General features: G+C 35.2%; 1 protein-coding gene across 1 annotated transcript in view; it reads right to left on the reverse strand.

The window, feature by feature from the left end:
- Window positions 1-25,256, reverse strand: part of Wrn (WRN RecQ like helicase) — a 132,729-nt gene that overhangs the window by 47,727 nt on the left and 59,746 nt on the right. The window contains exons 11-21 of the mRNA XM_048330945.1: window positions 24,437-24,572; window positions 24,329-24,337; window positions 23,602-23,677; window positions 21,577-21,644; window positions 21,187-21,295; window positions 20,192-20,260; window positions 17,989-18,071; window positions 13,832-13,938; window positions 7,519-7,706; window positions 4,839-5,013; window positions 1,838-2,019 (exon numbers count right to left, since the gene is read on the reverse strand). Of these exons, the coding sequence (XP_048186902.1) occupies window positions 1,838-2,019; window positions 4,839-5,013; window positions 7,519-7,706; window positions 13,832-13,938; window positions 17,989-18,071; window positions 20,192-20,260; window positions 21,187-21,295; window positions 21,577-21,644; window positions 23,602-23,677; window positions 24,329-24,337; window positions 24,437-24,572 (1,202 nt within the window). The remainder of the gene's footprint in view (window positions 1-1,837; window positions 2,020-4,838; window positions 5,014-7,518; window positions 7,707-13,831; window positions 13,939-17,988; window positions 18,072-20,191; window positions 20,261-21,186; window positions 21,296-21,576; window positions 21,645-23,601; window positions 23,678-24,328; window positions 24,338-24,436; window positions 24,573-25,256) is intronic.

A 25,256-nucleotide genomic window follows, 5' to 3' on the forward strand; every position in this document is an offset into this window, starting at 1 on the left:
TAACTATCTTATCTCCTTCTTCTAGGTTCAAGTGTAAAGAACCAGCATAAATTATGTATGGATTTCCTAGCACCACTGTCTGAGTAAACTGGTTTGATTTTCTATTAAGTCCAACGTGATAATCATTTAATATGTCTTTTAAGATCCAGATAAATCAAATTTATATCTACTGATGAACCTACAAAATTATGATACAAAACACAAGCAATGAATTTTCAGCAACTTTAGCACTATGCACAAAAGAATTGGTAGCAATCAACTTATATTTAATATATTCCAAGTTTAATAGTAGCACACACAGCTGTATTCTCTCCCAATGATTTGAAGTTAATTCACAGTAAGCTTCATATAGACATTGCTATCAAAAGACTTGTTCTCTAGAAAATGATCAGTTTATTGCCTGTATGTTATGATGCAAAATCTATTTGAAAATTTAAAATTCACAGTAAATTTTTTTTTTTTTTTTTTGGCCAGTCCTGGGCCTTGGACTCAGGGCCTGAGCACTGTCCCTGGCTTCCTTTTTGCTCAAGGCAAGCACTCTGCCACTTGAGCCACAGCGCCACTTCTGGCCGTTTTCTGTATATGTGGTGCTGGGGAATCGAACCCAGGGCCTCATGTATACGAGGCAAGCTCTCTTGCCACTAGGCCATATCCCCAGCCCACAGTAAATTTTTTACCGGACTAGCCCTTACTCTTTTTTAGATTTCAACTAAGCTACCACTTCTTCCAGGAAGCCTTCCTTGACGTTTTAACTGCAAAATGCCACATGCCATTATATTTGCCCTTTATTTTTTATAGCACTTAACACATAGAACCTACCAAATATATTAAATGGCACCTTTAAAAAAAAAGAGAACAGCAAAAGAAATCCTATGTTTCCACAGATGTATGATTTTCTAATTCAGATTCGTCTTTCCCATTATACTCTGTCTCTTTTTATTTATCATTGTATTTCTAACATACTGCAAAGTTCTTAGAATACAGGGCACTAAGGAAAAGCTGATGAATGAGTATGCAAAACTATATTAGACTTTCACTCATTTTAATAAAATGAATTAATATGTCCATGGAACAGCTCAATTTATTCACTGACACAGATGAACATTTTTGAAGCATTCAAATAGTTTACTATATAGGATTTTCTTCCCTTAATCTCCCCATTCCATAAAGAAATAAATTGAGAATCTTGTTTGCATCTAATAACTCTGAACACAAAGAAATTCTTTTCTTGTCATTATTCCCTAACAATACAGTATACCAACTACTTACATACTATATATTTTATAAAAAGCATTATAAACAATGTCAAGATAATTTCAAGTATATGGAATACAAATCGACTATGAATAAATACTGCACCATTTTATATTATGGACTTGAATATCCTTGGGTTTTATAAGATGAAGTTTGCCTTTCCAATATTATCTCATAGAATTTAAAGGCCAAGAAAAAACTTATTTCATAGTTAAATAAAAGTTTCCCTGAATTTAAACAGTACATAATAACATTTTCATGGCAAATGCCATGTAAAGTAACTACGACTGAAACAGAGTACAACTTGAGAAGATCAGAAGGAAAAAATGTGTCTAAGTAGAGTCCTGATTAATTAATTTTCTACTCCACCTGAGGCATGGCTAAAGTTAGGTCATCATCTATGCAGCAACACTTGCTACAAGTGCTCAGAAACAGCCTCGGTTGCTTTTTGGTTTTGGTGGTTTTGGTTTGGGGAAGGACTTTAAATGCACTAACTAATTACTTAACATTTGGACATTGCCTCAAAGCCTTTCCTGGAAAGACAGAAAGAAATCTGCAATGTAAAAGCAATAAAGGACTTTACCTAGTTAAGTTAAAGTCTGCTGGAGTCCAGAGTAAGTGACAAGAACTTTGAAGTCCATCACGGCCCGCTCTACCAATTTCCTGGTAATAGGATTCCATTTCCTTAGGGGCACCATAATGAATGACTCTGCGAATGTCAGCTTTATTAATGCCCATTCCAAAAGCTATGGTAGCTACGACACACTGAGGATAAATAACAGTATAGAGAGACAAACATATTTAACAGTACTTAAATTTATTAAGAAAACAATAACTCATTCATGAAGTTCCTTGAAATAAAACTGAATTTAATGTAATTTCTGTGAACCACTTATAGATGAAATGACTATCTGCCTAGTGTACAGATTAAAGATCAGAGACTAAAAGATTTCTGTTCATACTCTATAAAAATTAGCAAATAAATTGGCTCCTTTAACACCTGTGAATGTAAGATACAAAGAGGCTCTTACACTATCTATTATATTCAGTAAATTTTTACACTATTGTTTCAAGTGTCCTTACCTGGTTAAAACAATGTCATTATTGAATTATTCTATGATGGAGGTTTATCATTAAGAGAGCAGAAACATAAATTAACCTCTACATCTTTAAGATAATAAAACTGATAGAATAGTCAGTATGCATGAACATATTGAAATAGATTTACTTGACTGGGGAAAAATTTCAGAATGAATTGGTGATAAGTTTACAGGAAACTATAAATAGTATCTTTCAAAGTATTAGCCATTAGAATATAAAAAGATAATCAAGAACAATAACCATAATATACTACTTGGAATAAAGATAAATATTTTGAGTAATAATTGTAAGTAACTATATAATATTTAACCAGAATTATGATACAAAATAAGGAGGAAAAATGGGTTTGAAACTCATGGACAAGGCAAAGAAAGAACTGGGAAGCATAAGAGAATTAACTTTAAACTTTCATAGTGAGGAATTAAGGCATATGCAGAAAACTAACAAAGAATTCAGTATTCATAGTATAAGCAACTTAAGGCAAGATGCAGCAGTAAACCTGAAATTCATCTAAAAAGATCTGAGAATGGGAAATAAGAAGGCATGAGGGACTGATGATTTTCTTTGAAAACATGACAGAACTATTTGCATGTGTAACTGCTAAAAATTCAAGTGCTATTTCTAAAAAAAAGACGTGCTTAAAAATGGATCAGGAGAAGGAAAAGGAGACAGAAAGAGAAAAGGATGTAAGACAAAGAAGGAAGAAAGAAAATGCTGAACAAGTAAAAGGAGAGATGTGAAGGGTAAGAGACTAATCAATGCAGAAATGAATATAATGGCAAATACAAAATTTGGACAAAGATTAGGCAACTTGCTATATTTAAGAATTATTAAGGCAGAATGAAAAGGGATTACTATAAATGAAAGAAATTCCCTATACAAAAACAAAGGCTATTAAGCAGCACAATAAGAATTCTAATGTTAATCATATTATTTTCATATGAGATCAAGAATCTACTAATGCGATTCTCCAAATATCCCTATAAGCTTTTAGGTATAAATAAAGATATTTCATCAAATGAATTATTCACAACCTTACTCTAGAAAGGAAAAAAACCTACAGTATCTTGAAAGGGCAAATAAAAATACAAAGATAGAAAATTAAGTCAAGATAAGTGTAAGTATGAAAGGGTCACAGACAAAACAGTGCATTATCTACACGCAAATGTGGTTGACTTTCATTATAATAATAGTAAAGAAAAACAAACTATACACCAGAAAGGACCAAGATTCTAAGCATCAAAAGAGCTTGTCACTGGTGGCTCACAACTGTAATCCAAGCTACTTAGGGGACTGATAAAAGAATAGTGATTTGAAGTAGAAAGTCCATGAGACTCTTATCTGCAATTAACCAGCAAAAAGCCAGAAGTGAAGTGTGGCTCAAATGGTAGACCTTGAACAAAAAAGCCAAGCAAGAGATTGAGGCCCCGAGTTCAAGCCCCAGTAAAGGCACAAAAAAACAACAACAAAATAGGCTGTAATAATCCAAGATATTAAAAGCTGTAGTGGTCATGTCAATTCTACTTTTAGATCCACACTAAGTCCATTTTTTAAAGGCAGGAAGTGAATAATTCTATACTTTTATGCATTCAGTAGTCACTCAATAAATGGTCAATGGCAAGTAATAAAGCTGGCAGATAAATCAAACAAAGCAAAACTATGGATATAATTTATACTTTTTCAATGCTTTGAGTGATGAATACTGTATGAATACTGTAACTACTAATAATTTTAGAAGAAACCATTACTTTGTAAAACAGGCTTGAATCATTAAGATTCACCAGTAATGACTAACAATTTTTTTTTTACTTTAAAACATTTTTATTGTCAAGGTGAAGTACAGAGGAGTTGAGGGGTTGACTAACAAATTATGCTGACCATTTTCAAGCCACTGAAACAGTATAGTGAAAAGCGATAATAATTTGGATAAAACTTCTAATAGCTGTCCCTATCTGTGGAAATACAGGGAATTCTCTGCAAGAAGTTCCCAATAACCTGGTCAACTGACCTTTCAAATTGTTTTGCTGTGAGTCAAAACAGGAGTTTGTAACTGCCTTGTTAGCCCTATTTTGTGTTGCTCTTACTCTTCAATTTCTCTCCTTCTACTTACTCCAAACTTTTCACAATCTCCTGAGTACAGTGGGACCTCTCATAGCAGTGTCTCTGTATCTGCTGGTTCTTCTTGTGAGTCTATAAACAGTGCCTTTGCTCTCACTACCTACTGGCCAAGTGAATTTGACAAACTCACGTTAAGATTCTACTCAATTAATTGCCTTTGCCTAGAAATATCATTCCCCTTATAAAATGCACTTTAAAAGAGTTCTTCCATATACATAAGAAATAGTGTTTCATCAATGCTAGTCTGTAATCATTTAGTACAGCTTTCCTTTATTGTAGGGACTGTATTATATTCAACCCCCCAAAATTACTCAATATATATTTGGTAACTAAAATACTTGAGAAACAGTTGACAATCTTCCAACCTGAATTTCATCTCTCAAGAACTTATGATGAATATCCTTTCTTGCTGTGAAATTCATGCCTGCATGGTATGTTCCACAGGCTAACTTCAGTTTTCTAAGTTCAGCAGTAACTTGCTCTGTCATTTTTCTAGAAGGACAATAGATGATAGTTGGACCTTCAAATTCCCAGGCAGAACTTTGGGGGTGAAAAAAGAATAAAACACAAACAAATGTATTAGAAGTATGCTTTAGATCAGTTTGGTTTTTTATGAAGGTAGCAAAGTGTGAACTAAGGTTTGCTAGGCACGGCTCCATCTCTTTCCTGGCTTGCTTGCTTGGCTGGAATCATGTCTCCAGCTCTGGTTTTTTGCTGGTTACTTTAGATGAAGAGTCTCAGAGACTTTTTTTTTCCTGGGACTGCTTCAAATCACAATCCCAAAATCTCGGACTCTCAAGCAACTAGGATTATAGATAAGAATCGCAGGTACCCAGCTGCTCTGCTTATTTTTAAGGAGTGGGCATCATGAACTTTTCACTCGAGAGGAGTCTCTGATCAAAATCCTCATGATTTCAGACTCCCGATTAGCTAAGATTAAAGGTATGTAAGCCTAACTCACTTTGGTTTTAATCTATTTTTTAAATTTTTAACTACTAATTTTCCCTTTCTTATTCTAAGTGAAGAACTAAAAGGATAAAACATATAAAAAGCTACAATTAAATTACAATAAAACCTAAAACATTATGGCAAAAAAAAATGTGGAAATGAATTTGGTTACCAAAAATCTCAAATTAAAATTAAAATAATAAACAAGGAAATCTGATTTCTTTTCTTTTGAGAAAAATCTGATTTCTAAAACATGAAACTATTGGTATAAATATTTTTGGAAAATAAACACTAAATTAAAATTTAGTCTTGACTTCCTAAGAATTAAGTGACTAGTTTACACAAGAGTATACACTAAACTTGTTAAAACAATTCTTACTTTATCTGAGCATAAAGTTGAGTTTCTTTTTCAAAAAAGTCTTATACTTTCAAGATTACTTTTATAGTTCACAGAAGTACTTACTAATAATCTTGATTGAGATTATGAATGTTATAGAAAACATCTGTTAGAATGTCTACTGCAGAGACTTAAGTTACAAAAACTGTAAACAATGGTTTTCACAGAATATTTTTAATACCTCAATATACTTGTCCACATGAACATAGTCATTAACGTTTACAGAATGTAAAAGCACTGTACTAGATCCATTGAAAGGTATTTAGATTCATGTACCCTTTGATTCAACCCAATTTTAGGAATCTTAAAAGTATACCTGCAAATCTAGCAAAATGTATGTAAATACAAATATTCAAAGAAAAGCATTATATAATAGTGAAAAATCAATCTGGTTGTGATGATATACACGCATAACCCTCGCCTTTGAAGGAGACAGTGAGTTTGAAACAAGCCTGTGTTACAAATAAGGCCTTCTCTCAAGAAAATAAATAAATGGCCACTAGAAGACCTAGACCACTAAGCACATATTCACTACACACTTGTTTTTCTGATTATAAAACAACTAAGTCAGAAAGAAGTCCTACAAAGTCCTCAAGAATAACTATAGGGCTTCCCTTTAACCAAGGATTCATCTTTCTTATCTCTTTCTTTTTTTTTTTTTTTTTTTTTTTTTTTTGCCAGTCCTGGGGCTTGGACTCAGGGCCTGAGCACTGTCCCTGGCTTCTTTTTGCTCAAGGCTAGCAAGCACTCTGCCACTTGAGCCACAGCGCCACTTCTGGCCATTTTCTGTATATGTGGTGCTGGGGAATCGAACCCAGGGCCTCATGTATATGAGGCAGGCACTCTTGCCACTAGGCCATATTCCCAGCCCTCTTATCTCTTTCTTAAAGAGAAAAACACTAATGATGATCTTGAAATTGTTTGCCAAAGTTTTTATATTTATTATGTATATATTTTTTATTTATATTTGCAGGAAAAACATTTTAACATGTTGTTACTATAGAAAACATTTCAGAATGTGAAAGCTTTACACTTATACAAAGAAATACAAAGAAAGTTCGTAGAATACATTAAAAAAAACTCATTCAACAAAATAAATAGAAAGTTCCTTCAACAGTAAAATGAAAATAATATGTGTCGGTTATAAGGATTCAAATAGCTTAGCTGTATTAAGTGCGCAGGACAGTCCTTGGGACATGAAAGGCTTCAACCTGTTTATAGAATTACTATTATTTTTTTTACAACACTAGGATTTGAACTAAGGACCTCAAATGTGCCTTAGTAGCTTCATCACTTTGGCCACATCACAAGCCCAAGGATGACCTTTTCCAAACTTAAAATTGAAGGTAGTAGTGTAATTAGTAAAATAGGTAGAACTCAAATGAAAGGCCATAATTATTAATATTATGATTTTCAGATACTGAGGGTAAACTAAGGGCCTCGTGCTCCCTAGATCGGCAACCTACCACTAAATCATGCTTACACCTGGCACCTATTTAAGCAACAACACAGAATGTTCCTCAAAAAATACGTCTTTTCCTCAGTCACTGAATTAATCATCTAATCACACACTTGATTTAAACCAAAGCTAGGTAAAATTAAAAATACATTAAACATGTATAAAGGAAATACCAAAAAGCAAATAACGCAGTTCTTTAAACAGAAAAGCAATGAAAATCTATCAACCTTGAAATCCTTACCTTGTCTTTTTTACAAGAAATGGCTTTAAATCTTGAAGGATATTCCCTGTTTTTCGTCCAACTTCTAAATACAAATTTGGTCGATCAAAACCAGTACAAGTAATCTGTGGGTTCTTCAGTTTTAAACAACGTACAATGTCTTCTTGAATTGAAGAACTGGCCGTAGCTGTAAGTGCAACAATGGGAACCTAAACGAAGTAAAATTAATTTTTAACAAAAAGACTTAAAACTACAGGCGGTTCAGTGTCAAAAACAACTAACTTTAATACTCCTTTATCTTTCTTTGTGGTGATAGATTGAATGTGGAAATGATATCTACCAAAATCTACCACCACAGCCTAAAATACTGTTTTTTAAAAGAAAGAAAAATATCCCACTTACTTGTTTCTCAGCCATCTTTGTATGTTTGTTTTTTGACTTTTAGAAAAGTCAAAAATCACTTAATAAGAAACTGAACCAGGCACCGGTGGCTCATGTCTATAATCCTGGAGGCTAAGATCTGAGGATCACGGTTCAAAGCCAGTGCAGTCCGAAAAGTCCATGGGACTCTTATCTCTAATTAACTGCCAGAGAATCAGAAGTGGTACTGTGGCTCAAAGTGTTAGCCTTGAGCAAAAACAAAGCTCGGGGACAGCACCCAGACCCTGAGTTCAAGCCCCACCACTGACAACAACAATAGGCAAGACTTAACCATTCGTTGTATATTTTAAAAAAAAATCTATCAGACAAAAACAAATACCACCTTGGGGTAAAAGAGTGAAAGACCATTTTCCAAGGACATTATATCCCAAAAGCAGGTAGGAGTAGTTATGCTCAGCCATGGCAAAGCATATTTCAAAGCAAATTTAGAAAAGTCCAAGATACTTCATATTAATAATGGGAACAGTCAAATCAAGATGACATAAGAATTCTTAGTAATTACTGAGTAATATAAGTCAGACTCAGAGAGAAAGGGTACAGGTTTTCTGTCATGTGGAAGTTAAGACCTAAAATATAAACGTATATCAAAACCTAAGTGAATGAAGACAAGAAGAGAGGAAGTGTGCAGTCGAGAACCCAGTGTACAGCCCACACTGGCTGGTGACAATGTAGAAACGGGTGGCACTGATGTTGTATTCATAAGCTTTGTTAAATGGAAACTCCTTCGTACAACTACCTCAAGATGATTTTTTTAAAAAACACATATACAGTGCCATATGCATGGGCGCGCATGCGCACTCACACACGCGCAGAGTAAAGGTTAGTATACTCATGGTTGAGTTTCCATAGTATCATCACCCCTGTGAATAATTAACAGACAGTTAAAATGAACACAACAAAGTTGAGACATGTCTTGTCTATATGAGAAGGGCCTTAAGGGGAGGAGGAATAGATAATGGAGAGAGGAATGGTGGACAAATACAGTCATAATACTCAAAGTATTTGGTAAAAATAAAGCTAGGACATCTATGGGGATGGGACCAAAGAGCTGAAGGGAGAATGATAGGAGAGACTGGTTGAGACACATTATACACATATATAGACATGTTAAGTTGAATAAGAAAATTTATTTATACAATATTATTTTTTTTTAAGTAGCACAATACCTAACAAATTAACTTGGAATCAGATGGCTTCACCTCAAATTTCGCCTTTACCACTTACTAGATGAAGGAATGAACTGTTTAGCTCTCTAAGCTACCATTTCCTCCTCTATAAAATGGCTCTAATAATAGCATCAATCTAATCAAGTCACTGGAAAGATTAAATGAGACAAATCATCAAAACATGAAAAGTGTTGAATGAATGTAATATGTGGCATAGAGTAAGCACCCAAACAGTTCTAATTATAGCAGTAATAGTGTTAATAATTCATACTAACATTAATAATAGTATTGCTGAAACAATTTTAAAGACTGTATAAAAACTTCTGAGACATAGGCACTACTCAGATTTATCAATGACTTTGATAAGTGCTTAGTTTTTTCATGAAAAAAAAGTAATGGTCTGTGCTACATGATTTGTTAGGTCTTTTGAACTTAAAGTTTTTCATTTTGCTTAGAAATTCCCCATTTCAATAGCACGTTATACAACATTCTAACAAGTCACAGACTGTTGCTTCTCGGGCATGGTGGTACGCATCTATAATCCAGCATTTAGAAGGTTGGGGCAGAGGGACTGGACAGATGTTCTGGGCCAACCTGAGCTAGATAGCAAGCTTCAAAAACAGAAAACAACAACAACAAAAGAATGTTACTCCTACCATTAAATGACAGAATAATGTAATGGAATATCTACAGAAACAACAGCTGTTCACTTCAAAAATAAATTAAGCCTATCTCTTAAACTTTGTGGTGTAACAAAAATTTAGCAACAAGGAGCCAGGCACCGTTGGCTCCCACCTATCATCCTAGCTACTCAGGAGGTTGAGATCTGATGATCACAGTTCAAAGCCAGGCAGGGCAGAAATATCCATGAGACAATTGTCTTCAATAAACTACCCAAAGAAAAAGCAGGAAGAAGAGTTCTGGCTCAAGTAGTTGAGTGCTAGCCCTGTGGGAAAAAAAGCCTAGGGAAAGTACCCAGGCTTTAAGTTCTAGCCTCAAGATTAGCACGAAAAAATTTAGAAACAAGAATGAAGCTTAAAATAACACAGTCAGATTATGTGAAGGATGACTACATATATCCTCATGCTCTGACCAATCCCACTTCATACTTGTAATTAATCATAGCATAATTCCTGTCTGAACTGTCTAGTAACTGGTGGGATGTTAAATTACACTACCCTCTAGTTGTAACAAGTTCTTCTTAGTTCTTATTTAAGTTGCAAGCCTGCATTTCTTTGATAATAGGAATCAATTTTTGCATAACACGAACACTGTGAGTCTGCAAAATTAAGGTTGAGAGAACTACTATTCCATCTGCTGCACAATCGGGGTCATGCTGCTTCCTCTCTTCTCTCTGTAAGGCACATCCATTCCCTCCTCCCAAAAAAGCAATAGCAAGAATCTTGTCTCATAGACCTCGCAGTTCCTCCTGTTTGAATATGATGAATTGCCTCAAGGTTTACAATAGCTGTCCACAAGAATGCAACTGGAATTAGAGCTAAGACACCAAAAACAGTGATCATGGTGAAAAAAATGACAGTCTTACAACCACCAGGTGGCATTTCTCATCACTTAGCTAACACAGAATTCTTGAGCACACGTGTGTGTGTGTGTGTGTGTGTGTGTGTGTGTGTTTCCTCAGTCACTGCACCACAGATACTCTGCCCTCTAGGTTCAACAGAAGGGAAACAGCTATATTTAATCATCCCAAGAAATGAAAAAGATCCAATGACATCCATAGCCAGATTTAATAAGATATTTAATTCCACTTTAAAAGTGTTTAAGAACTACAGAAGATATTTAAAACTCCTTTAATACAATCCTTCTATAGTCAAAAGCCTAGGAAAGGATTAGAAAAAACAATCTTCCTAGCTTCAAAAGCTTATTTTAACCATTCTCAATTAATGGAAATCAATCCTCCAATCCTCCAGAACATTGTCTAGTGACTCACAACATGGAAACCCTGTTCCACACTATATGCACTGCTAACACTATTCATCCTTCTGCATTCTTTGTACCACTCCATGTGCCACATGGGCCATGGGGAACCAAAAAGCAGGAACTAATGTTTCATACATTTTTCAAACCACGTGCATTACAAATGAGCACAGTATCTTCTATTGTGCTATGTGAAGCTCCCAACTCTTTCATTCAGACAAATTAGTTCTCTTACTCTGAACATTTCTGATCAGATATTATCCATGCATTCACAAATTACTGAAATTCCTCTGACTAGTGTGCACATGAAGCTTCCCTAAAAACGTTCACAGGTAACTTAACCAATGAGGTATATATGAATACTCATAGTAAAGGCCACAATTGAAAATAACACAGAAGGTCTTCAAACCCAAAAGGTTACAAACTTTGGTATATCAACACTATGGAATAGTAATACAGCAACAAAAGGAAAACATATTTTAAAATATCTAACAATTTGAGGCTGGGAATGTGGCCTACTGGTAGAGTGCTTGTCTAGCATACATGAAGCACTGATTCCTCAGCACCACATATACAGAAAAAGCCGAAAATGGCGCTGTGGCTCAAGTGGTAGAATGCTAGCCTTGAACAATAAGAAGTCAGGGGCAGTGCTCAGGCCCTGAGTTCAAGCCAGCACTGGAAAAATTTTTAAAAATCACACACACACACACACACACACACACACACACATTATTTTATATCTGACTTATATAATATTCCTGAAATAACAAAATGACATCAATGGAGACAATATTAGGCATCATCAGGTGCAAAGGCTGGGGCTAGGAAAAACTGTGTCGCCCAAAGGATCTTTGGAAAAACTGGTTTTGGTTGCAATAGAACAGTTACATAAACCCATATATGGGATAAGACTGTACTGAACAATACATATACATGGAAATAAGTGTTTTTAAAACTATGAAATATGAATAATCAAGGAATATTGGACAAATGTCACTTTCCTTGTTTTGATATTATACTATAGACATTCAAGACTTAATAATAGGGAAAATGGGTGTGGTTTTTGAAACAATTTCTTATGAACCTCTAATTTTTCAAAATAAAAAACTGCTGCCAATTTTGTGTTTTTAAGAAATATGTGAAAAATATGCCATTTATGTAAAAATGTTATTGTTGCTGGGCATCAGTAGCTCATGCTGTAATCTCAGCTACTCAAAAGAGGCTGAGATCTGAGCCAGCCTGAGCAAGAAAGTCTATTTAATTCTTATCTCCAGTTAACCACCAAAAAGCCACAAGTGAAGCTGTCACTCAAGTGGTAGAGTGCTAGCCTTAAGGAAAATACAAACAAACAATAACTCAGACAGTGCCCTAGCCCTGAGTTCAAGACCTAGGACTGACCAGGGGGAAAAAAAAGTTACTTGTTATAACTGGGAAACGAACTGGAATTATAAAACAAAAAGGTGTAGGAAAACTGCATTAGAATATTAGTTCCCATTAGAATACAGGATCCAGTGTAATGTAGGACGGGCAACACCCTTTACCACATCCCAGAGGAGAAAGAACACAGGATGAAACAGCACAGAGGAGGCATGGGACTACACGTGCTTCCAAAGCAACAGTATACAAACTATGACCCATGGGCCATTCTCTCATAGTCCACAATCGAAGAATCTACAACTAACCGGTTACTTTTGTTGTTGTTGTTAATTTTCACATTACTAGGATTTTTACTCACAGCCCTGCACTTACTTGCTAGGCAAGTTCTCCATCATATGAGACACAGATTCAGCATAACTCTACATTTTTGAGTGTTTATAAGAAGGAGGAAAGAAACTCGTTACAAAGACATAACACACTAGCCTTCCCCTTACCTCTGCCTATCTGCAGTTTGGCTTTCTGTGGTTTCAGTTTCCTGTTGTCAGCCCAAGTGCAAACGTATTAAATGTAAAATTACAGAAATAAAACAATTCATGACTTTTATTGCAAAACTGTTTGGTATAAATCAACTGAACAACTCATGGGGGGAAAGGGAAGGGGGAGGGGGGAGGGGGAATGAGGGAGGAGGTAACAAACAGTACAAGAAATGTACCCAATGCCTAACGTATGAAAATGTATCCTCTCTGTACATCAGTTTGACAATAAAATTTTTTTAAAAATTCATGACTTTTAGATTAAACACTATTCTGAGTAAAGTGAAGAAATCTTGTACTATCCCGCTCAAAGCCGTCACTCTATCCTCTCTAGGAGGTTAACCATCCTTTTCTCCAGGTTATAGGTGCTACCCACCAGTTCAGTCACTTAGTCATCTGGGCTATCAGATCAGCAGTCAAGCTACAGCAGTCCTTCTGTCCCAGTACCCCTACTTCACTTATTTAGAACCCTAAAGAGCAAGAGTGATGACATTTTATCACAGTATACTGACAAAATAATTCATTTCATTATGATTGTTTATTAGTTTTATAGTGGTTGATAACCTCCAATTGTCATAGATATGTATGTGTATGAGAAAAGACAGCATATATTGTGTAGCACAATATATGACATTTCATACCCCTCAGGGTCTGGGGTCACGTGCCTATGCCTCAACTTAACCTAAACAGAAAAGTGTTGCCAAGCCTGTTCAAAAGAACACCTCAGTAAGTGCCATGTCAACCTACACAGAAGACCTCATTAGAATTCAGAAAATCTTTCCCCCTTTATATCATCCAGCTGTTCTTCCACAGAAGGCTTTGGCGTTTTGACGATGGCCCAGTTCTTGACATGATGCTTACTTGGAAAAGCGTACTTACCACTGGGAGTGCTGCCTTTAGGGAGCCCAGAGACCTGAAAGAACTTCTAAATTCATGCCCCCACTCAGAAATACAGTGAGCCTCATCCACAGCAATAAGTGTGATACCTACAAAAGAGAACAACACAGAAACGGGAAGAATAATTCCAAAAGATGAAGCAGTCACTTAAACAACATTGTCTTCTCCACTTAGATTATATGCAGCTTTAGAAAAGGAAAATAACCACATCAAAGTATTTGGTTCTACAAAAATATAAGCACAACACCAAATAACACCAAAAATTATTACTGAATATATGGGAAGGGAAGATAAATGGATAAAGGTACTAGGATTAAAAACAAAAGAAAATACCAGTATATTAACTTAAATATCATGTCTATGTTAGTTTTCATCAGTTTTCCTTAGAAAAATGAAATTGGATACTATCAGCTTATTCCCAAAAACATCACTCATGAACTATCTGCAACCAAGTCTCTCTTTAAAAAAGTTCTGTGCACCAAAGGCTCACAGATGGAATCCTAACTACTTAGGAGGACTGAGGTCTGAGGATGTTCATATGAAGCCAGCCCAGGCAGAAAAGTCTACAAGACTCTTATCTCCAATTAACCAGCAAAATGACCCTCAGTATAGCTGTTGTTCAAGTGGTAGAGCTCTAGCCCCTACCCCACCCTCCACCCCGCCCCCCAAGGATACTGCCCCAGTCTTTGAGTCCAAGCCACAAGATCCCATGGTCCCACCACCCCCCCCCTTTCTCTTTGGTAGTATGTTTAATCTTATCTCATGCTGTCAAGAAATGAGTTAGCACTTACCTACTAAGATTAAATATATCACTCTTTAAGACTGATCTCATCAAGTTCCAGAAAGTTCCTCTGCAATACTAGTATTAGAAAACATAACTGACAACCACACATCCCTAATGTAAAATGGGATGGGAAACTAAGTATGATCTAATACCTAAAAAATAATCTTCTTCCCTTATCTCAGTTTTGAAAAGGTTTGCATTCTCTAGACGAATGGATCAGGAAAATGTGGTACATATCCACAATGGAACTTTATGCTTCTATCAGAAAGAATGACATTGCCCCATTTGTAAGGAAATGGAAGGACTTGGAAAAAATTATACTAAGTGAAGTGAGCCAGACCCAAAGAAACATGGACTCTATGGTCTCCCTCATAGGGAATAATTAGCACAGGTTTAGGCAAGTCACAGCACAGGATCACAAGAGCCCAATAGCTATACCCTTATGAACACATAAGATGATGCTAAGTGAAATGAACTCCATGTTATGGAAATGAGTGTTATATCACTATTGTAATTACTTTCAACATGCCATGTGAAACGGTAGCTTTTTTGTTGATGATCTTCTTGTATCCCCTTCCTGTGGTTGTTGCTGCACTATCACTGTATCTCATCTGAGTACTCTGGATACTGTATATACTGGTATTAGAACTAGGGAAGGGAAAGGGAATATCAAATTTGAGGGACAAAAGATAAAAAGACAACTCCAAAAGCAAAACTTATAAAACCATTTGGTGTAAACCAACTGAACAACTCATGGGGGGAAAGGGAAAGGGGAGGGGGAGGGGAGGGAAATGAGGGAGGAGGTAACAAATTGTACAAGAAATGTACTCACTGCCTTACATATGAATCTGTAACCCCTCTGTACATCACTTTGACAATAAATAATTATTCAGAAAAAACAAATAAAAAAATAAAAAGAGAAAAAGATTTGTTTACATTAGCTATCTTTTATTATTATCAAGCATAAACTGTTTGTATTTTTTAAATTAAACCTTTAGAGAAATGAATAAAAAAATGTTTGAATTCATGGGGTGATTAAAACAAAAAAACATGTGCTCTGAAGTCAGAATTCCCAGGCATAAAACTGTCCACACCACTTAGCATTTATATTTAAGCATTATTGAAACTCTCGGAATCCAAATCTCAATTTCCTTCAAGTAAGATGTAGATAATATAGCATCTAATATTTCCATTTTTATTTTTTTTCAAGTCCTAGAGCTTGAACTCAGGGCCTGAGCACTGTCTCTGGCTTCTTTTTTTGCTCAAGGCTAGCACTCTGCCACTTGAGCCATAGGACCACTTTCAGCTTTTTCTGTTTATGTGGTGCTGAGGAATCGAACCCAGCACTTCATGCATGCTAGGCAAGCAACACTACTGCTAAGCCACACTCCCAGCCTAGCACCTAACTTTTTTTTTGGCCGGTCCTGGGCCTTGGACTCAGGGCCTGAGCACTGTCCCTGGCTTCTTCCAGCTCAAGGCTAGCACTCTGCCACTTGAGCCACAGCGCCGCTTCTGGCCGTTTTCTGTATATGTGGTGCTGGGGAATCGAACCTAGGGCCTCGTGTATCCGAGGCAGGCACTCTTGCCACTAGGCTATATCCCCAGCCCTTTTTTTTTTTTTTGGCCAGTCCTGGGCCTTGGACTCAGGGCCTGAGCAACATCCCTGGCTTCTTCCCGCTCAAGGCTAGCACTCTGCCACCTGAGCCACAGCGCCCCTTCTGGCAGTTTTCCATATATGTGGTGCCGGGGAATCAACCAAGAGCTTCATGTGTAGGAGGCAAGCACTCTTGCCACTAGGCCATATTCCCAGCCCACCTAACATTTTTTTCTAACACCAAAAATGTTAGACTGTTCACTGATTTAAGAAAATAGAGCCAGATACAAAAAAGTAACCAATTGGGTGCTGATGGAAGCCTAGCTACCCAAGAAGCTGAGATCTAGGGATCGAAGTTCAAAGTCGGTGTGAGAAGAAAAGTAATTTTCAAAATAGCTAACAAAAAGCTAGTCTAGATGCATAGCTTAAGTAGTACAGCACCAGTGAAGTAAGATGCAAAAGAAGCTGTGACTGCAACTGCTGTATAGTGGAATCTAACCACTAAGAAGCAAACAACAAATGAGAAATGTTCAGTAGGAAACAAAAGTGATATCAGCTTTGGACTAATTCTATGTTTATATTTTTTGAGAAAAACAAAGCTCTAACTTAGGTTCAGGGTTTTTGTTGGGTTTTTTTCCCCCTTTTTTTTACTTGTAATCAACATACCTGTAATAAAAGGTAGTGTGGTTTCCTATGAAAAGCTACAGATGTCAGGGCTCACAGACCTGTTACAGCTGAGTGTTCAGGTGGGAAGCTGTTTCACTACATTTTTTCTAACTCTTGAGGGGTGACATGCATGAACAAAGTTAAACAACTACTACTACAGTGATGCAATCTAGATTCAAAATATGAAACAAGGTAACGCAATTTTCAAAACTCTATGAAATTCAACATATCAAATACATAAGGTGATTTGTATTCCAAACAATGCATTAGAGAACTTTAGATAAATAATAATGTTATTTTTTTCCTCAAAAAGGTTTACAGGTTATCTAAAGAAAATAGATGAGTAAAGAGATAATGATAACACAGAAGAACAATTGCTATGGTAAAGTGAGTGTTAGGATAAGATGGAAGAAATACCAAGTTGGAGAGACAAAGATTTCCTGAAGAGAATACTTTGAACAAACTTTAACACAGTGGAATCTAGGGCTGGGCATGGTACTGCACACCTGTAGTCCTAGTTATTACGGAGGCCAAGTTGAAAAAGATGGCAGTTGAAAACCAACCCATGGCAAAATTAGTGACCTCATCTTGAGATGAGAACAGTGATAGGGTACTGCAATTCTAGCAAAAAAAAAAAAAAAAAAAAGGGGGTAGGAAGAATGTAAGCCAAGGTTGCTTGACAAAAACTTAAAATCCTATCCAAAATGCAACTACGGCACTAAGAATTTGAAGCATTGCTAAAGTGGTAGAACATCTTTCTGAGTTCAAATCTCCATAAAGCCCTCCCTCCCAAAGAGAAAAAACAGAGTATCCATCCACAGGTTTAAAATAACAAATCTTCAAAATCATGCCTATAATCCCACCTATTCAGGAAGTTGTTATCTGAGGATTACAGTTCTAAGCCAGCTTGTAGATTTATCTCCAATAATAAAAAAGGTGGAAATGGAGCTGTGGCTCAAGTGATAAAGCACTAGCTTTGAGCAAAATAAGCTCAGGGGCAGTGCCTAAGTCCTGAGTTCAAGCCCTAGGAAAGGTGTGCACGCGCACGCAAACACACACAGTAAATATTTACAAATATTTCATTTGATCACTTACCAATCTTAGCCTCAAGCTGCCGAAGTAGGTCCAAATTACCTGAGCAGAATTCTGGAGTTATGTATACGATCTGGTATTTGCCTCTGCAAAGACAAAACAAACTTACAAAAACAAAAGAAACAGGAAAAAAAATATTATAATGAAGCGAACAGTGCACTGCGATGTGGTACAGCACTTGCTTAGCATGCATGAGACTCCAGGTTCAATCCTTAGCACGGAAAGAAAGATGAATAAAAACAGGGACAGTAGGAAAATAAAAAAAATCATATAGGTATAAATGTGCCTTTACCTTTAGGAAATTAAGACAGTATTCTAATTACATAGTAAACCAAGTAACCTCTAATGTCAGACTGCCCAGTTGAACTCAGTTTGACTTATGAGCAAAGTGATCCAGGAGACTAGGATCAGCTTAATTGTTCAAAGCCAGTTTGCATACCAAGTACATGAGACTCCATTTCAAATTAAACAGCAAAACTCTACAGTGGTTGTGTGGCTCAAGTGGCAGGGTGTCAGCCAAGCATCTGAACAAGCGTAAGGTCCTGAGTCCACACCCTCAGTATTAGGGAAAAGAAAGAGAGGGGAAGAGAGGGGAGGGGAGGGGCGGAGGAGAGGGATGAAGATGCCTGCCATTCAAAGGCTTGTGTAAAAATGTTCACAACAGCTGCTAAATTTGTAATAGCCCCAAACATAAACAAACATCAAGAAAATGAAGGAACAAACTGTAATATATCCATATAATGCCATCTATTTGCTAATAAAAAGAATGAGTTATTAATATAGTAACATTACTGAATCTCATATTATGCTACAGTATTTAAACCAAACCAAAAAAGAAATATATAATAAATGATTCATGCACAATTTTAGAAAATGCAAGCTAATTTATAGTGACAGAAAATAAATCAACAGTTCATGGTGGCAAAGGTAAGAAAAGAAAGAATGGATTAACAAAGGGCTGATCTGTCAGATGGACCAGTGGCTCACACCAGTAATTCTAGCTACTCTAGAGGCTGAGATCTGAAGATTAAGATTCAAAACTAACTGGGGCAGAAAAATCCACAGAATTTTCTCTCCAATAAACTAACAAAAAAAGCCAGAGGTGAAGCTCTGGCTCAAGTGGTAGAGTGCTTCCCTTCAGAGCCAAAACAACAGCAACTAAAAGACAGCAGCCAGGTCTTGAGCTCAAGCGCCAGTACCAGCAACAAAAGTGATGGACATATTCATTCCATGGGATATGGTGGTAGATTTATAGGTTTTAAAAAGAAAACATTTACTAAATTAGACATTTTCATTATGTAAAGTTTACCATGTCAAAAAGGTAATGCAAACCAAATGTTCACAAAAGACTTTTACAGGGATCTTCACATTAGCTGTATGAGTTAATACCCTAAAACTAGAAATAACCTAGATGTCTATCAGTAAAGAAATGTAAAAACATACTATGTAACATTCATGTAATAAATTATCACTCAGATTTTAAAACTACACTACTGCTCTATGAAACAGTATGAAAACTTGCGAGAACATTATGCTGATTGAAAAAGTCTTCCATAAAAGAGTTCCACATAAAATTCTAGAGCATACAAAGCTTAAAAAACTATAATAAAAAAATTGGGGCAATGATTTGCCTCAGGATACAAGATGGAAAGAACAGAATGAAAGAGACATTAAGAAGCTTTGTAGAGTGACAGTAATATAATAATCTTGATAGGATTTGATTTACACATTTGTATACACTTCTCACAACTCAATAAATGAATATATGTATTGTGTATATATATACATTAAACATACATTAACATATATGACTATCTTCTGCACATAGGAGATATTTTTCTTAGGAATCGTGTCATGATAAAACTAGTGAGGTAAGAAATCTATAATCCAGTCCGCATTTAGTCACAAATTCTCCAAGTAATGGCAAATTATTTGTTTCTGGGCTTAAGTTTTCTTATGTATGTAGATACTCAGTTCTCTTCTAAACAAAATTTGAAGATTCCAAGACTACAATGCTAATTTTACAGTCCAAGATAGCCTTAAGATTAAAATATTTAAATTTTCTATGCCATAAAAAGTATTATTAAAAATTTTCAAATATAAATATTTTATATTTGTGCATTGAGCAAAATTTTTTCACATAAAAAATTTTCTAATAAGCCATAGACACATGACTACATTACCAGAAATCATATAAATTACTCACAATTTGATATCTTCTAAAACATTTTTTGATTGTGCTGATCCAAGGAAACAGGCTGAAATGTTGGACATTCTGTAAGAAGAAAACAAGTATTATGGGGTTTTATACATACTACAAATATCAACTTTATGCTTGGATGAGTAAAAACGTAGTACTGTGTAGTCATCTTCTTACAACCCTCATTTTGTATCTTACTAATTTGATAAATCTGTTCAAGGCCAATGAAAAGAAAGTTTTAGGGTCCGTCTTTCAAAATGACATCAAAAGATATTGAAGAGTATTTCATTGATTAAAAAATAAAAATAAATTTTTCTGCATCAAATGCTAACACCTCTAATCCTAGCTATTTAGGAGACTGAGATCTGTGGCTCAAGGTTCGAAGCCAACCTGGGTAGTAAAGTCCATAAGACTCTTATCCCCAATTAACCACCAAAATGCTAGAAGTAGAGCTGTGGCTCAACTTAAGCATAAAAGCTTAGCAATAGCACCCAAGCCCTAAGTTCAAGCCTTAGGACCAGCATCAATAAATAAACAAATACATAAAATAACAAATTTCTATATATAAATTTCATATACACTAACAAGTACAAGTAAACAAAAGAAGAATTTTGAAAGTCAATAAAAACTGAAAAACAGTAATAATTCTCTTTTAGAAAATGCTATCAGATCTTCCTAGTAGCCTTGAGATACAGAGAACTCAAGGAAGAAGATAAGCTCTTCCATGAAAGTATTACTTATTACTAGTAAAGAAAGCACCACTTCTAGAAATGTGCTACTGTGAACTAGATTTCACACTAAAAGATTCATTCATTCATGGAACACAAGAAAACTGGCAACCAGGTATGAGGACATAGGATTGTAAACTTAGCACCCAGGACAATGAGACAGGAGGAACACAAGCTCGAGGCCAAACAGAGCAACAAAGGATCACTCTGTCTCAAAAAGGAAAAAAGGGAAAAAAAAAAAAACGATGATGTGGGAATGGAAACATTACTTACTGAAGCTGGAGCACTTGGTCTTCCATCAGAGAAATAAGAGGGGAAATGACAATACCAATCTTGCCTACATAAACAGGAGGATATTGGAAGCACAAACTCTTTCCATATCCTTAGAATAAAACAACACATTCACATAGTAAATAAATATATAATACTCAAAAATTTATTTTTGCAAGGTACTTATATAACACAATAAAGAATACTAACATGCAATTTTCCTAAAAGTAAATGTAGGAATAAATTTGAACATCCATTCCTTGTTAATTCTCTTCTATACTTTACACCATTTGTAAATGCAAATTATTTTGAGACGTTCATTAAAGTTTAAGCACCTAAAATCGTCACATTCTATTTTTCAAGAATGAAAATAGTCACTTAAGTCAAACGTACCAGTTGCCATGACAACAACATTGTCTCTTCTTTCTTCCAATACAGAATAAATAACTTTCCACTGAACCCTTTGAGGTTAAAAAAAAAAAGTTATTTCATTTTATTAATAAGAAGCCCAGTGCACAAGTAAAAACCTGTTTAATTTCTCACTTTCTCTAATAAAAGTTCATTTATTCTCTAGAGCAATCCCTGGAATTTTAAAATAAAGAACAGCATTTCATCAACCTCTTGTTCAGGCTGACTGAGAGGCGCTTTCTTTTAGTATATGTATTAAATTTTATTACATGTATCTCAAGTGTAAAATAAATTCCAACCACCAAGAAAAATGAGAAAAACTTTGGTAAAATAAAAAGTACCTACAGTGGATAGATGGTATATGAAATAGTAAAAGCAGAATAAAATGATAATCATAAGAACTCAGAGATATCCATTTTTTAAGCCTTTCATCTTTACTGTTTCTTAGAATTTTTTCTTAATAAAATATCAAGGGAAAATCAATTAAAGAGGTAGTCTTCTATACTGACACTAACCTAGTCTTATGTAAGTGATAGTTACACACTATATTCAGTAAATCAAATTTCATTAACTTGTACACCTAGGAGCACTGTTTTATATTCAGGATATATTTTAAATTTTAACTTTTAAGACTGGAAAAAGGAAGGAAATGCTTCAAAGAATTCTATCCTAAATTCTCTAAACTGGAAAATCTCCACTGAGAATTTTACTAATTTCATTCAAATTTACTTGTTACCCATATAAGCTTTACACTTATAAATGTACCTACTACATTTTAAAACAATCTGAGTATATAAACAAAATTACCTCCATTTTAAAGTATTATTTTATAAACCTTTACTTCATTAGTATACTTTGAAAATATGCTACATAAAATAAGCAAACATAAACGTGAAGAAAAATAACTCAGAAAGAATGAGATTGACGAGATATTTTGCAAATATGTGGAAATGAAACAATGAAATCCTCCTCTCTATAACTAACATAAGCTAATTTTTTTTTTTTTTTAGTTAAAGAAAAAATAAATTCACTATGTGCAGTGACTCAAGCCTGAAATCCTACCTGTGAGGGGGAGATATGAAGATGTCAATTTGAGGATAGCATTTCAAGCAAAGGCAGGGTATGGTGGCATATCCCTGTGAACCAAGCACAGGGAAAGCACAATGGCTGGGCACAGTGGCACGTTTATTATCCCCAGAGACATAGGGAAGCACAAATCAGAAGATTAAAGCCAAGACAGCCCCAGGCATATTTCAACAAAAATAACCAATGCAGCCACATAGCCATGGTTCAAATCTGCAATTCTACTCAGGAGGCCAAAGTCTGGAAGACTGTGTCCCCAAGGCAGCTCAAAAAAAAAAAAAAAAGAAAAGAAAAAGAAAGAAAGAAAGAAAGAAAGAAAGAAAGAAAGAAAGAAAGAAAGAAAGAAAGAAAGAAAGAAAGAAAGAAAGAGAAAAAAGGTCTACAAGTCCCATCTCCAAAATAAACTGCAAAACCTGGGCTACAGGTGTCATTCAAGTAAAGAATCCCAGTCAGGCAAAAAACTGAACCAGGTGAGGCCCTGAATCCCAACGCCAGAACTGATAAAAATAAACGAGGTAGTTAATTTTATTAAAAAAGAACAAATGCAAACAAATGAGGCTGGAGGCATGGATTAATTGGCAAAGTGCCTGTCTAGTAAATACAAAGACCTAAGTTCAATCCCCAGTACCTCCAAAAGAAGAAATTCCATTCTAAATGAAGATTCATTTATAAATGTATTTAGGATCTATATACAGAACCACTTGGTTAAAGGAAAATCATTTTTCTTGGCTTACAAAACTAATTTGCAGAAATAATTTATGAAATTATTACTCTGAAACAGTATTGTATAGCTTACAGGAATCTCATTGAGATATATATTTTAATAATGAGGTTGTATGTGCCTACCCTTAAATGAATGAACTGTTCACTTTTTTTTCCTGTTAAAGATATCACTAAATATGAAATTAACTGACAGATAATACTCACGGTTTAAAACGGCAGTGGCCAAAATAGGTCTTGAGGCAAATAATTTGCTTTGCATTGGGTTCTGGCAACAAATGATCTTAAAAATAAAATACAACGAGCAGTTATGTTCATATAGAAATACTCTAGATAAGAGAAAGAAAAGTTTATTTCATTGGTTTCTTTTAAAGAAGAGAATAAGGTACCAGAAGTTGCTAGGCCCTGAGTTCAAGCCCCAAGACTGGCAAAACAAAAAAACAAAAACTGAAAGGAGGCTGAGAATGTGGCCTAGTGGTAGAGTGCTTGCTTCATATACATGAAGCCCTGGGTTCAATTCCTCAGCATCACATATATAGAAAAAGCCAGAAGTGGCGCTGTGGCTTAAGTAGTAGAATGTTAACCTTGAGCAAAAAGAAGCCAGCAACAGTGCTCTCAGGCCCTAAGTCCAAGCCCCGGGTATGGCAAAAAAAAAAAAAAAATATATATATATATATATATATATATATATATATATATATAATATATATAAATAAATATATATAAATAAAAAATATCTATATATCACCATATCCACTGAAGAACATCTTATTACTTAGTTTTATAAATAATAAGGTTGAGATAGTTGGTGAAAAGCATGAAAGAATTTAACAAATTGCTACAAAAATACCTAACTTCCAAAAGAACACCTTAATCCTAAAGTCAGTGGCAAGTAACAAGAGTTGAGTAATTCCAGATATAGTTCAATAATTACCTTCATTATCTCCTTCTCCTTCTTCTCCTTCTTCTTCTTCTTCTTCTTCTTCTTCTTCTTCTTCTTCTTCTTCTTCTTCTTCTTCTTCTTCTTCCTTTCCTCCTCCACCTCCTTCCTCTTCTTTTCCTTCTTCATCTTCATCTTTATTTTTAACTTCTTCAGTAGGAAAACTCAAATTTCTTTCCATTTTTAAACATTGAGAATGAACTGACTCTACAGTGCCACTGTTCAAATCTTCTAAAGACTGAAAATATAAAAGAATTTTTAAAAGCAAAACCACTGCTAGTATGGTAGCATTTTCAACAATCACAAAGTGAGTATTATTAACAGAGCCTACAATTTGTTGAAAACTGGCATATATACAAGCAACACTACAAAAGAACATGTGTGCTCCTCTATATAAACATGCTCAAGAATGGCTTTCACAAGGCCCAAGATGGGATTCTTCCAACAAAAAGCAACGCTCATTTACAGTGTACAATGAACTGTCCCAAGGGAAAGTGATAATAAAATTTAAATTTAGACAATTTAAAATGTTTCTTCATTGTACTTCAATATTTTCTCTCAAAAAGTAAATGTGTGTTCCAATGGTATTTTTGTAGTAAGTTTCTCTATATCATATGTTAGTCACTCACACTCTTCTTAACGATAAATCTTCAACTAAAAGCATACAAGAAATGTGTGTCTGCCTTCTTTTCAGCAGCCCATGGATCATATTCCAAAATAGACCATGTCATAGCCCACACAAAGAACCTCAGCAAATACAAAAGTATTGACATCATCCCATGTATTATATCTGATCACAGTGGATTAAAGGTAACCCTCAACAACAAAGGACACCACAGAGCCTATACACACTCTTGGAGGCTAAACCCCACGCTGCTATCCAACACTTGGGCCACAGATCAAATTAAAGATGAAATCAACG

The sequence above is a fragment of the Perognathus longimembris genome, chromosome 21 (assembly GCF_023159225.1).
Source record: "Perognathus longimembris pacificus isolate PPM17 chromosome 21, ASM2315922v1, whole genome shotgun sequence".
NCBI classification, from domain to species: domain Eukaryota; kingdom Metazoa; phylum Chordata; class Mammalia; order Rodentia; family Heteromyidae; genus Perognathus; species Perognathus longimembris.